The following is a 14,912-nucleotide window of genomic DNA, read 5'->3' on the forward strand; positions in this document are numbered from 1 at the left end:
TGTCTCACTTAGAAGAAAGCCATAATGGACACTAAAAAAAACACCCATTACAGCAACACAAGCAACTTTGTTATATCAGTTAAATATAATGTTTAATTAGTTTTCTAAATGCATACACTGAAAAGCCATTAGACAACCATTAGAAGTAATATATCCATTTTCTTTTTACAATCACCTGATTTAGTTAGCCAAATTTCTAAAGTAATTCAGTCAAACAACATTTTTGGCAATATTATCCCAGTAAAGCTTATAATTCCCTTTTTTGATTGTGATCACTACAATTTTCCCTTAAGCTTTAAAGCACTGATGATCATTTTTAGTTCAGCAGATTTACCTAGCATCTCTTTTAGGTTAAAAGGAAAACAAGAAAAAAGAGCGTCCAGTACAGTTACGGTTAGGAAATCTGACACTATCTGTGGTTTTTGTTTGTTTGTGTTTTGAAGTGATCTTTATAAAAAAAAAAAAAAAAAAAAACATTTTTGTGTTCTGTGTACATGGGGGGAAGAAGACAACGTATCTGAAGAATAGGATAGCTGTAGATACCTTTAAATGTACTTTTAAAACCCCTCTGGATATTCACTCCTCAGCTGATATACTATTTTACTGTTTATTAACAAAAATTTCTTAATAACCTTATTAACTAGCAACCTAATAAACACTAAAACTTGTCAAAAGGTTCATGCTGTAGCGAGTTTGCCAAAACATTGTGGAAGCAGCCAACAGATCTCACTGACGAAGGACAAAATCTGGTTGTAAAAATGAAGCCTCTGAACAGTTCTTACTCTACAGCTTCCTCCAGCTTCTCTGATGCTCTGTTTTTGCCTAATTCATGTGCCATTGTAGAAATTCTGTAAAGTTTTTCAACACATTTTCTTCACTTTGTGCCAGCCCCATAATACCTTGGGTTTATGTTATATACAATCAACAGTATATATGATGTGCAGAGGAGGGTTTTATTGATGGCAGCATTCTACTAAAGAGAAAACTAGAGATAGAGCGAGACACGGAGCAAATCTGTAGCACAGCTGTTAAATGAACTTGAGTCCTGATCTAACCAAAATAATATGCAAACCTCAAATCTATCCTTCTCCTATGGTAATTGCTGTATTTATCCTTGCAATGCTCCAGTTGTTTGCTTTCCAAAATGTAACAGAGTTTTAAATAAAAAAAAAAAAAAGTTCATCTGGAGAATAAAAAATTTCAAAGTTTATTTTGAATAACGTAGTGTATTTTAATGTTCTGCTTCTGCCAAACCAAGGGTAAGTAAAAAGTAGGAGCTAAGAGCAGTTCCTGACCCTGCACCACAAACATGTCAATGCTGAAACAGCATGATATGAATATAACACCTTGTTCACTTCAGCAAATTACTGTCCAAGTTAAAATCGGTTTTGCAACATTACAAATAGACGAACTCAATCAGCAGTGCTGGGCAGTTTGTTACATTTCATGAACAAGAGACAATTCCAGTTGATCACCAGCTGGTAACAACACTCTTGCTTCTGCCGGAAAACTTAAGGATACCAACGTACAAACGGAGCAAACCTGCTCTTCATTGCAGATGGACTCCAACCAACTTTTACACAAAGGGGCTCAGCAGAAAACACTGAGCTCCCCTAGTATTTTTCCCAACCCATGGCACTTCGGTGTTCGCTACCTCACGCTATCGGGGAGACAGCACCCCCAAAGGAGTGGGAGCTATGGATTCTTGCTTACTGACTTCTTTCACGTGTTGATTTATCTCCTTTTCAATATGCTGAGTGCATCAAACCATAAAGTTCCCAGATGAGATATAGAGGAGAGATCTACTGACTGTTTTCCCCCAAACAAGTTACCTCATTCCAATCCTACACAGACCAGAATTTGTACTTGCCTTGTTACCAGCCTGAGCAGTGGTGCCAGGAAATCAAGTACATCAACAAACGAACAAATCCTTTCCCTCCTGCCAAGGCCCAAAGCAGGGAGGAAGCGGGGAAAGAGGGAGTGAACAAAATACATGTTTTCTCATCAGTCCTGTCTGTTGTTTCAGTAAGAAGGAGATGAAAAATAGCAGACTGTAATGTAACACACAGATGGAAAACAGAATGCTGGCATACTACTCAATATGTATCTAGTATTCAGGTGCTGAAGCAGCACTGGCATATGAGCTGACTGCTTATGTTAATACTACAAGAAATCTTCTCTGTTAATCAAAGCTTAATGAATGTGAGTTTTAGCATTAAAATGCTGTCCTTTCATAATCTTTGTATTAATTTCCTTTACACTGTCTTTATGTTAATAACAAAACCCATGAATGAAGCCAAAGACCAGCAGCCCAACAGAATGACTGGCAGAACTAATCAAGCCAATGCTGAATATTGCCCTATAACACACAGTGAGAAGACAAGGCAAATACAGGCATCTGACGTACAGAAGGTACAGCAGAAACAACAATGGAAAGGAAGGGAATTACATATAGCACAAAGATGGGTCCTATTATCATGGTTTTAACACCTCTCCCCCCCAAAGAAAAAAAAAGAACAGTTACATGACTGTTTGTGAAATTGAAAAGGCTGCAGGTTATGAACTTAAATGCAAAAGTTTTTCTTGTGGAAGGTGAAGAACCTAGCGATGGGAATCAAGTGAGGAGAGATGCAGATGGCGCAGGCACGTTCCCCAGAAGTCAGGAAGAGTGCTGGGGTTAGCCCTGCCACCAGCTCTGTGAGTGAAGCAGCAGCTTCATGGCCACACAGGCGGCAGCTGGGGACCTGAGCGAGGGGAAGCACTGGCTCCACCAGTGGGCAGCTAGGTGCCTGGAAAAGAGATGGTGCTTAAGATACTATACCTAGGGACAGAGAAAAATAACAACATAGGAAAGAACTAAAGTCTCTTTTTGATATTTCTTTTCCTCCTAAAAAGAGAAGCGGAGGTTGAAATTTCTTCTCAACTCCTATGTCCTCTCCAAACGTGACATGCAAGATCTAACAAAGTTCCTCTTACTTTTCTCCACAGATTCCATTTTCCCTTGCCCTACAGTCAGGAATATAATCTAAAGAAAATAAAATGAGAATCACATATTGTCTGACTAGATGACTGCCAAAATGGCAGGCACACAAACAATTTATGTCTACCCAAAGCCTGGTCCTTGACTCAACTCAGTGGCCTGTGCTCCACCATTTGATCTGATTAGCAGATCAAACCTGCTAAAAAAAAATTTCAGACCTGTTTTGGTCTGAAAACATTAGTGCAGAGGTCATCTTTTTTTGGAAGAATCACATAGGTGTTTGTTTTTTTTCAAAGGAAAACATCCTTTTTCTATCAAGAAACACAAATATTACATTAAATATCTAGAGTTAGGGGAGAAGAATGTCAATATTTGCACAGTTGGTTTCTAAAGTCTGTCCTTCATCTGAATGCATGAGTTTAGCCAGAACTTGTTGTAAATTAGAACCAGTCAAAATAAAACATTAACAGTAACCCTAGCAGTATGAAAGTGCACAGTAAGAATCGGTCGCAAATAGTGCTTAAATGAATACCAGAATTAATACATTCATCAGTAGTTTCAGATCACAGTCAATAAAAGTTAAAGTTTTAAATAGCTTGTATTCAAGACCAGTTGTGTTCAAGTTGCATCCCTGCTAATTACATGTAGAAGCATGTTTCCCTTTCAATCTTACCAAACATGCATAATGCAATGCTTACAAACTTGATTTTACTGAAAATAGATCCTTTAGAAAGTACTTCCTTTGATAACAAAAATTAATTTCCAGATTAGACAATGGTACTAAGTGTATCCCACATCTCACTTCTGAAAAAATATTCATATTCATTCTATAACAAAAATCTGCATTTCTTTTAATTGATATTGATGAAACAACAGTAAGGCTTAACCCGACAAGAGTTATTGCTTTTATTTTTTGTATTTCTAGGCTGCCTCATGTCAATATCAGTGCCTGCAAGAGATTCCCACATCGCTCATGGTGCAGAAGCAGCAAGGCTGCAGCCTTTCTGCTTCAGAACATGTGGTCCAGTGCACTTCCCAAAGCCTGCCAACAGAAAAGAACCAGATCCAATCATTGCAACCAACAGCATGCTCACCAGATTGATTAATCCAGCTCACTTGGTAAAAGGCAACCTTATCCAAGTTTAAAAAATCTCTGGGTTACCTGCGAGTTCTTAAGAACTACCACAGTTCAAACCTTTCCAAAACGCCACAGGTGAGATAAACCAAAGACGCACCAACAGGAGCTGGGTGCAAGGGTATCACCATATATTAACCTTGGGTGGCAGTCCTCTGAGGCCAGGTCTAACACAGGTGAGAGAGATTTCTTCATTATGTCCAGTAAGGGCATGGCATACTCAGCATTGAAGAAACTCCGTATTTCCCCTAGGATGGAGCTCAACAAAGTTTGACTGCATTCCTTCCTCTGCCAGGGCACCGCGGCATCACACACAAGCTCTCTTTCTCAACTGGCACTCTTTGCACCTTGGGATTTTGCTAATACCCCCAAGACATAACGACTGATCTCAGTCCTCTTGTCAACTCAGCTTTTATTACATAAATAGGAATTAGAGTCACACATCTAAACAATGTGAAACAGTGCTTCTCTAGCAGCAGACACCCATACGACATTGCTAATATGCTAGACTTCTTGCAATGACTATGAATACAATTACTCTGAAGTGCGATCTAAATGTATACAACTTTTCTTCCCCATGGTTTTAGTAAAAATTAAGGGGAATTGAGCATGAAGCCTCACCAGCCAGAGCTGAGAGAGTAAACAAAAATAATATTTATGGTAAGTATAAGCAAGTGGTATTAAAACAGAAATCTACTTGGCAGTCTGTCCAACTCAAATTAACTTTTGTAATAGTCTTCCAAGCTATGGAGGAATCCAAGAGTTAACACTTTATGGTCATGTTAATAACAAGTCTCTCACTGAACTGATATCCATCTGCTTAGGTCCAATACTTAAAGAAAGGTTTAGATATCTACCTGGAGTAGGGAGAAGATACAGAGACAACTCCCTTCCCCACCCAGTTAGAAAAGTAAAATCAAAGACAGTCCAATTGAAAGGGATACATTGGAGGAGAAAAAACAAAACAAACAACAAAAAAAAAAAAAAAAAAAAAAAAAAAAAAAAAACATAGGAATAAAGCAGATTAGGAGGGTGGTCTAAGCATCCATTATGTTTAGTACACATAATATTCTGGGGGATCACAGCATGGATAGGAGCAAGTTCATCTGACCAGCTTAAACTGAAACCAGTGAAAATTACTTTCAAGCAAATGCACGTGCGCTATCCAGACTAAATAAACCATACCCCTCAAACTGAAGATCCTAGGTAGATTACATTTATCTTAGTTCTGCCATAAACATGAAAGAAAATGGATTTGCCATAAATACAAAGATAAAAGTACAGCAGCATGATAGATCATCCATTAGCAATACAAGTATGGCTAATTCTTCCTGACAGTGAAACGACTTGGGATACAACACATTCTATTTATTTATTCATTTTTAATAAGTACTTAGACTTTGCATATTCTACCTATTTTAGTCGCAGACATCCTAGGTCTGAGCAACGGAGAGTTTTTATAAAGATCAGAGGATGATAAAAATAACATACCAACATGAGAAAGAGTAGGGACAACTGAAATATTTTAGCATAGAAAATTAAAAAAATAAAATAAAATAGAGGGTTTGCAACCTCTTTGACTTACAGAGTAGTTTAAGATGGGGTGAACTACTATAATTAATTTGAAACAATAATGAGAAGCAGCAAGCTGTTGCACTTTTCACAGAGAATCACAAGTATAGAATTAATATTGCACGGTGCTCCGTTGTTCCAGCTGGCGGACTACTGGGCTGGTTTGGGCTTTGCCTTTTTTTCAGAACTGCATTTCTGGTCTGCAGGGTTGTGCTGCGTTCTCGAGCAAACAACAACTTTGATTTACTCATGTAAACACCAGAAATGCATTGGCAAACATCGCCATATGGAAGAAACAGAGATATAATGGGGTTTCTGTTTACTTTAGAAAGTTGACATCTGTGGATAGCATCATCTAAGTTACGATTCAATAACTTTTCATCTTTTGGTCATTTTCACTTATCAATCCAATCCCAATTTAATTTGACGACGCATAAAGCCCTGGGAAGGGGACAACAGAGAAGGAGCAATCTTTCGAAACTTAAAATAGGAACGCGCTTGAATATTCTTCCCTTTCACATCATAAATTTAAAGAAGAAGGAAACTCACATCTGTTCTAACTTAGCTTTAGAGCTTAAAAAGCAAAGAAAAAGTATTAGGGGTTTTCGTACCTCGTCCGCCTTTTGGCAAAGGTTGGCGGAGCCGGACCGGCGGCCCCGCAGCCCCGCAAACTCGCCGGGGGACCGGCTCTCGGGCACTTACCTCCGCAGAGCAGGAGGAAGCCCGCCGCCCGCCCGGCGGAGGGCATCTTCCCCGCTGCGGGCTCTCAGTCGGGGCTGCCCATGGCCCGGCCGGGCACGGCGCTGCTTCGGGACGGACGGCGCCGGGCTGCCCCCCTCCGCCGCTCCTCCTGCAGCCGCCCGGCGGCCGGGAGCGAGCTGCCCGTGCCCTCCGCGCTGCCGGCGCCGCCGGGGCTCTGCGGGGAGAAGCCCGAGTCAGCGGCTGGGCTCAGCCCCGCGCCCCCCAGCGCTGCCCGGCCGCCGGCACCGCCCGGCTGGGGCCAGCCCCCGGCCCCTCCTCCGCGCCGGGGCGAGGCCGCTCCGCTCCGCTCCCCTCCGCGCTGCCCGGCCCACCCGGGACCCCCCCGGGGCCGCCCCGCGCCCCGCCCCGAGCATCCCCGGGGGCTGCGGGACCGCCACCGCCACCTGCACCGGGGGTCTCCGAGCCAGCCCCCGGCCCCCGGGGGAGCGGCGTGAACGCACCAGGTGCGAGACAAAGCAGGGACGGGCGCTGCGGCACCAGCACGCATCCGAGCGGCCGCCTCTCTCCCCCCCCCACCCCCCAGCCGAACACATTAAACGTGTTGAATAATTAATCCTGGGGAGAGGAGACGATTTTTGCTTGATGGTAGGAGGATGCTGAAAAGAGATGAGCTCCACCTGGCAGGCGACCAAAGTAAGCCGGAATGCGAGCATCCCGCTGAGCGGCGAAACGCCACTTTTAAACCGCAAGCGGGAAAAAAAAATAAAAAAAAATTAAAAAAAAAAAAAATCGAGCCAATGCAAAAACACCCTTCAACAACTCAGCGACAGGTCTGCTGAGAAGAGCAGCCCCAAAAAGCCGCCGCTAACAGCCCCCGACCTGAGCATCGGGCGCAACGCTGCGGGACCGGCCTCCGGCCGGCAAAACAGCGCCGGGTCCCTCCCGGCCGCGACCCCGGCCCCCAGCGCTCCCCCACCCAGCCCCCTCCCCCGGGCAGCCCCCGCAGCAGGGACCCGCCGGGAGCAGCGCCAAAGGGGGCGCCCGGACCTGCGAGGAAGACCCGGTCCCCCCCCTCGCCGCCTCTCCGACCTGCCGGGATTTGGTTCCCCCGCTCCCCGCGCTGCCGTCGCCTCGCCACGGCAGCGCTGCGCTAGAGGTCTGCCTGTCCGTCTGTCTGTCCGTCTGTCTGTCCGTCCGTCCGGACGGCAGCGCTCGGACGCCCAGCAGCGGCTGCCGCTCCGACCGCTCCCTGCCTTCGCACTTCGAAACGCCCAAGCGAGAGCAAGGAGGCGCGCACGGTGAGAGATGCTCAGCCTCTGTAATTTCACCTAGCAGAGACCGCCATCGATTACTTCAGATACAAATCATACCAATTTCTCCCTCTTAGCCTGGCAGGGACTTCACTTAAAATACCCAACACTAACGGGCAAAACATAAGGAATTACCCCATAGAACTAGAAAAAGAAAGAAACCTGATTTAACTTTTCTGTACCTCCATCCAGCATTTCCATGCTCCTCACATCACCTTTGGGAAACAATAACCCAAGTGTAAGCACACCAAAGGGTAAGAATTAAGTTGGGATGAATACTAGTGACCACCATAAATTAATTGCATTTGAAGCTGCCTGATGGATAGCACAAATTAAACTTCTGGTTACTTACTCCCGCGGCACAAGTGTTTGTGGTGCTTGCACAGATGCTGACAGGGGGACCTGAGAGGCATTTTTGGGATGTCTCCGTAAGCCACGGGAAAGGCTATAGTCAAGAAAGCAACATATAAAACATTAACATTAAATCAATGCTTTGAGGCGAAACGTCTTACGTTTAGTTGAGCTTTATCTTAAATCATATTTAAAAGCTCACACTGTATACAAATCAATATTGATGCCATCTAAAATACACCACTATCATCTGCACTGATAAATGCCAGTTTCCATCCAGGACAAAGTGACTTCTTGGAAGAATTTCAAGGACTTCCAATCTCTTCTGGCATCTCAGCAACTGAAGCCAAAGCTGTACTCTTCTGCCAACTTCAGGCTCTGCTCCAGCGCATTAAGACTGGTTTAGGATGCCATCATGTTCGTCATACAAGGAGCAGAAGTAAGGTCACCACAGTAATTTTTTCATTTGATTTCCAGGCTTTTAAGTTAAGCAGATTTATACCTTTTTAGAGTATCATAGCTTACATACAGCACACATGGGATAAGGTTGCCTATCTGGATGAGAAAGGGACTAAACATTAGTGCCTTCATCATTCCAGCTGGCATGACCATCACTTTAATGTTAATGCAGTCACTGTCCTTGATGGAGCTGTTCTCCTTCGTGTCCTCCAGCACCCTGGCAAGCCTTCACTAAGGAAAAGTGAGGGTGTACTGAGGACACGCAGTTTGACCCAAAAATACAGCCTACCACACAAAATATGGTAAGACATAAAAAGGCAAAACTAACTTAACGGCAACATCTTGGGGATCTCTGCAAAAGTCTACCAAAATAGAATTTCCCCCCAAAATTCAAACTTCAGTGGAAAACAAAAACTTTCCTGGCCAGCCCTGTTTCCACAGCAATGAGGAGGTCCAATACAGACTGAAGCATCTGTCCTTGAGTTTACTAGAGGAACACGAGCCTATGCCAACACCCTCTTTTATGCATTGAGAATCTTGCTCAGATATGCATAAAATGCACATTTGTGTCATTCACCTGATTTTGTTGCCTGAAGGCCTTTTGAAAACTAAAATCAAAATCAGCGCTACTAAATGGAGAATAAAAAGCTAGGTGTCCTTAACTCTCCAGACAAGCTCGAGCTCTATAATGACACCTCCCATCACTCCTAGCAGAAATACTTTGGAAATAAATTGACACTTTCCTGCAGGCTGGTGCAATTGCGAGACCATAGCTCACAGTCATTTATTTCTGCTTTGCTTTGAGTCATTCGTTTGGCACAGCAGACTGAGCTATTAAATTATTGTATTTTTTTCTTCTATAAAGGCACCCTGAGATGTCTTGATATGATAATGCTTCCTGAAACTGATGCTAATTGATAACTGTTTCATGGCTTCATCAGAAGCCCTAGGTCATGCTCAGTTAGCATCAAGACAGGACACCTTAGGACAGTTCCACCTTGTCACGCTTTCCAAACAGTCACAAATGAACACCGAAACATTTTCATAGAAGAAACTCCTCCTAGAACACTGTGATCAACATCTGACTTTTGATCATTTCAGGATTTAAGCATTTTTTCTCCACACTTAAGGGCAGTTGTTACAGAGTCTCAACTACTGTTGTTGGCCACTAGGAAAATATTATTTTAAAATGTGTTTTTGTTGTTGTTCTTTGTTTTTTAATCCTTATTATCATTTAACTCTACTTTGTGGTCAAATTGACACGTTATAACTAGGATGGCACAAAACAGATCCTGACGTAGATCTAATGGTAAAAGGACAGATCAAATTTTCATCCTGACAATCACAAGGGATTTATCTGCACGCTGCATAACATACTTAACTCAGGTTATTTACATGTTCCTCCACAGTCCAGGGGTTTCAATTTCTTATCATTCTGTCTGGTCCTTTCTTCCCTCCCTACTGCATACAACTAACTTTTAAACTGCCCAGCAATCCATACCACCTACTTCTAAGAGCCATGCGTTCTCCTGGAGTGCTCACCCAGAAGTGCTATTAAATGTTCAGAAAGCCTCATTACCACAAGAAAGCAGCAAACCCATGCTGAGGGATGTCTCCATCACAGCACCTGGAGAAGGTGACCAAGAAGATAATTTTTTTGCCTTTAGGAGGAAATAAATCCTTTTTTGTGCAGAAAGAAATAATGCCACCAACCGTCCTGGTCTCAAGAAGTTAAAGTAAGAGCTCCACATAATCCAACACATCAATTTCATGGCAAAACAGGGTTCTTGTGGAAACACTGACAAGCAACTGGCGAAAGCAGAGATGTTGTATGAGGGAAATCAGAACGGCACATCATAAGCCTCGGCTACACTATGAAGGATCAAAATATTTTAGAGACCTGACAAAGCTGTCCCTCTTGTGAGCTGGCTGCCACAGGAACTGCTTTCATCAGACCCCACTGCTAGTTCTTAGAGTAACATCTTAAGTTCCTCCAACAAAAAAGTACTTCACATCACTGCCTATATAATATAGAGCATTTGAAAAAAACATTCATTTGCAACAATGTCTGATTTCTGGCCATCAGATTGTTTCACTAAAAGCATAAGCTTAAAGTATCAAAACCATTGTGAAATAATAGGTCACTGTCATCTGTTTTCTTGGGCAAAAGAAAACTAGTCTGATGCCTTCAGAAGTCAGTAATAACGTAATTCTCATATCTTTGATTTATCTGAAACTTTCACCTGCTTGACTGTACTGCTGCAAGTGCATGTGAATGCTCAAACTTTTCCACGCAAAGGTGAAACAAGTTCTTTGAATACTTGGGAGCAATGTGTGTTTTCACGTTTCTTTTCTATGAAGAAGCTCCTGCTGTTTTGCATTTGTCTTGTTACTTTAGCCCTCAAAACAGAGAATTACACTTCAGTTTTAATATCATTGCTCTAAAATCAGTCCTGGGAGCACCATGAATACTACTTACTGTATCAACTAAGAGGCATATGTACATGTGTTCCCTGTGATGCACACTGATGCTTAACTACTGTGCTTTCTGCACAAGTTTCAAAACTCAGAGTTTAATCCCAATCTGAATTTTCTATGCAACTGTGGACCCACGGGATTACAGAAGCATGACAAAACTGGATGAAAACCTCTCACAGTGACGATGCACACCGCCCCATGCAAGACACCCTGCCACACTGCAAGGCTGATGATGTGCACATTGCAGGGCATCCAGCAGAGCTGTGCCGCAGCTGCCAATCCACTGCCACAGGAATATCCCCCAGCTAGTATCAGAGAGAGCAACAGGGCTGATGACTCATGATTATCTCATTTGCACACACAGCCTTTTTTTTTGCTTGGAACCACACTATAACATACTCCCAACAGTTGTAACCCATAAGCACCTTGGCATTGAGGCTCAACATTTATTCCATTACTCAAGAGGCATAAATTTCCCTGAGGTATTAACAGGCATCAGTATGATAAATCTCTACACATCAGTATGAGCAGTGGAGTTCTTATGAACTTTCAAGACCGGATTTTTCTAGCTTTTAAACAAACATTTTGAATCTGCCTGGAAACATTATGAACACGCACAAGAACATTCACACACTCCCCATCAGAATTTGAATGGTAGGGGGTAGATGTTTTTCCAGAAGTTGCAGTACAACTAGTAAGAGAAATATATTGAAACTGGCAGCTGATAAATTAAAACCAGCTAACAAAATATAAAATGTCCTTTGTTAACTCTTCTCCATATTGGTTTGCAGTAGATAATATACTATTATGATCACAATGATAAAACAGTTATTTTTCATTCTTATTTCTTAGCATTTGGTGTTAAATATAATAGCGCACCTGAGAAATGTGACACCACAATTCCCTACTTACTCATAAAAAAACAAAGCCCAGACAATGGCCAAAGCAAGTTTCTTATCTCTGCCTAACTAATGTACCCATATAGTGACCTGGAAGAGGTGAATGTGTTAGAGCATCATTCTATTCAACATAGACCTAAATACTGCATTTTACAACTCTACCAGAAGCATGTATATGACCCTACAAAATACTGCATTACCAACTGTAGCAAAAATAATAATAATAATAGCCAAATAAAGCAGTGATATTTCCTAAGTGCCCAGCAAATATTTGTTAACCTCAGCTTCCGTTTTCTTTCTGCCTTAAATAGTATACTTTGCTACAGTGAACTTGAAAAGATGACCTCTGACTACCGTAAAGGTTTCAAACCTGAAAAGCAAATATATTATTATATCAGATAGTACAATTTTTAAAATAACCAATAATGTAGAGAAACCTCTTAAAAATATACACATGCTTGAAGTTCAATATGAAATGTAATTAAATTAGACTGACAAAATGATATTTTCCTTGAGCAGTATAAAACCTGAATTGCTTTATGTTGAACAACAAAGCCCTGAAATCTTTTCAGCTTTACCTTTGCCACATGGATACTGGGAAGAGGCCCCAGTCTTCTAACACAGACATCTCTGTATGTGGGAGCTAGAAGAGACTTTGCAGCCACACTGCTCTTCCATTGGGTTGTGCAGCTCTGTAGGTTTGTTACATGCCGCAGTGCCATTGGCAGTGACACCTGAAGTCACAGATGGGGTTCTGCCAGAGTCAGCAGTCTTCAGTCCTAACGGGATACCATGTGGTGAACCAGGTGGTTCGAAAAGCACGACAGCTGCTGACTCGCCATCCTGCATGGGCTCCCATACAGACTGTGCCTAAACAAAATCCACAGCAGAGCTTTATGCAGAGCCCAGGACTAAGGTTGCTAATGTTCTTACTTTAACTATGACTCCATCATCACCCATGTCAAGCCTCTGCATTGTCCCGTTTACCACCTGACAGAGCTGAGGAACTGAGCTGCTGTAGTCCCTCCTACAACCTTTTTAACCTTTTTTGTGGGTAAAGTAGCTACAACTTCTTGTGGTGTAGGATATTTATCCACCAAACCAGGTGCACAGATCAGGCATGAACTCTCAGGTCACTGTCTTCCACAAAAGAAAGCACTGATATCAGAAGTCTCAGATGTTGCTACCCCTATGCTCCAGAAGAAGAAAAAATGCACATCTGTATTTTTTTTTTGTAGGGCAATGGTTTTATGGTAATAGCAGGCAAAGTCCCCAGCTGGTGTAAATTTTCATAGGATCAGAATGGAGCTATACCAATAATGTATAAGGGGAAATAGTGACCAAATATTTTTCAGATTGCTAAATCATCAAGTCAAATTCTGCAGGAGAAGAGCTGACAAAATCATGACCACAATTCAGTTACAAATGTACGCATGAAAACACACTGAAGTTAATGAAGAGAAGATTGCATTCAATGGAATAACAATTAATTTCATCATTATAGGAATTAGTATAAAAATATCAGATGCAGGACTTACAAGGGACTTCACCTCTAAATTAACCTGTATTGGGTTAAATGATCTACATAATCTGATTTACTTTCAGCACTGTATGTTACAAAATTGTAATCATTAGAAACCAAGAAATACGATTCTAAGCTAATTCAAGAGATCTGCATTTATTCTAAAGTGTGTCTTTAAATATATGGCATCGTGGTCATAAAAGAAAGCACTCAGGTAGTCAGGTCACACATCTTCATTTGCACCATGCTTTACAGAGGCACGTTTGCCCTTGTGTTATATCAATCTATCAGAATGTGCTTTTCTATTACACATGACCACAGCATCTACATCTAAATAACATATTATTAAAAATGAAATCAAGAGCTTGCCTGTGAGAAATTGTGAGAAAGGAGATGACCCATACATTTTTTATTTGCTCAGTATTATGACTCTTAAGTCTTATTCGGGAACTAGAAATCTGTGTTTGAAGCAGTGGTGGAACTGATAAATTTCTGGCATCCATCCCAAAGATTTAGCCTCAAAATAACATACCTGTGACTAATACAGGACTCTGCTTCATTCTTCCTGTGCATTGACTAAGGCCTGAGTGCCGTAAACGCAAGAATACATGACGGCCTGTCAAATACTCTGCACGAAAAGGATGTACTCAGGTTGGAAAGATAAACTTTGAGTGCTTAATACTTAATATTGTCCCTGAATGCAAGCTTTTCTAGTACATTATTTCCTAAAATATTTATTAAACAATATTTAAGAATTGCACCATATGGAGACACAGTGCGTGCTGCCCATGTTACCACAAAAGTTTAAATGACTGAAACCAACAATTCCAAAGCAAAATGGAAATCTATCGGACTAGTTTCTGTAGGTAGATACAATATATAATTATACATGATGCCAAGCATACTAGTATAACCTGTTAATCCTTAAATAAAAAACAAACAAACAAACAAAAACACTACACATGCACAAAGAAAACCATGATTAATGCCTCCCACTTTACTAAGGAATTTGATTGTGATTTTAATTTCTATAGGACCAGAAAGTTATCAGAGTGATTATGACCAATAAAAGGACAAACGGATGCTACATCATGGTCAGCCCAGTAGAGACTCACCCCAAGACAAGAGGTTCCCGACCCTCTGACATGGCCCTAAGACTCTGTAGAATGGAAAACACATTATGGACAAATGGACTATTCTGAGATTTTAGTAGGAAGTCTTCAGAAAGGGCTGTGTGTGCAAGTTCCTTTAGTTAGAGGATTAACACACAGGCAGATACAGGATGATTTTCAAGGACAAGAGATAAACCCAGTTCTCTCTTCCCTTAGGTCACTATTCAAAATGTCCATGTCATGATAGCTTTTCAAATTAGACACAAAGAGAATTTGCTACCATTTGTTTTAGAAAAGGCAGACCAATCCATAGGGGCAAAATACTATGGAAGTTGTATTTTGGGGAGAGGAGATGCCAAGCATTGCAGCTACTTCTTAACTAGCAGGAGAAT

At 41.7% G+C, this 14,912-nt stretch overlaps 1 protein-coding gene across 3 annotated transcripts in view; it reads right to left on the minus strand.

The window, feature by feature from the left end:
- The window catches only part of RET (ret proto-oncogene), a 273,120-nt gene that overhangs the window by 78,543 nt on the left and 179,665 nt on the right, over positions 1–14,912 (minus strand). The window contains exon 1 of one of the 3 annotated variants that reach the window (XM_027460295.3): positions 6,390–6,661. The exons of the other annotated variants lie outside the window; for them this stretch is intronic. Within the exon in view, the coding sequence (XP_027316096.1) occupies positions 6,390–6,435 (46 nt within the window). The 5' untranslated portion in view covers positions 6,436–6,661. Of the gene's footprint in view, positions 1–6,389; positions 6,662–14,912 lie in introns of those variants that run through there. 3 annotated transcript variants of the gene reach the window in all.

Source organism: Anas platyrhynchos, chromosome 6 (genome assembly GCF_047663525.1).
Source record: "Anas platyrhynchos isolate ZD024472 breed Pekin duck chromosome 6, IASCAAS_PekinDuck_T2T, whole genome shotgun sequence".
Lineage (NCBI taxonomy): Eukaryota > Metazoa > Chordata > Aves > Anseriformes > Anatidae > Anas > Anas platyrhynchos.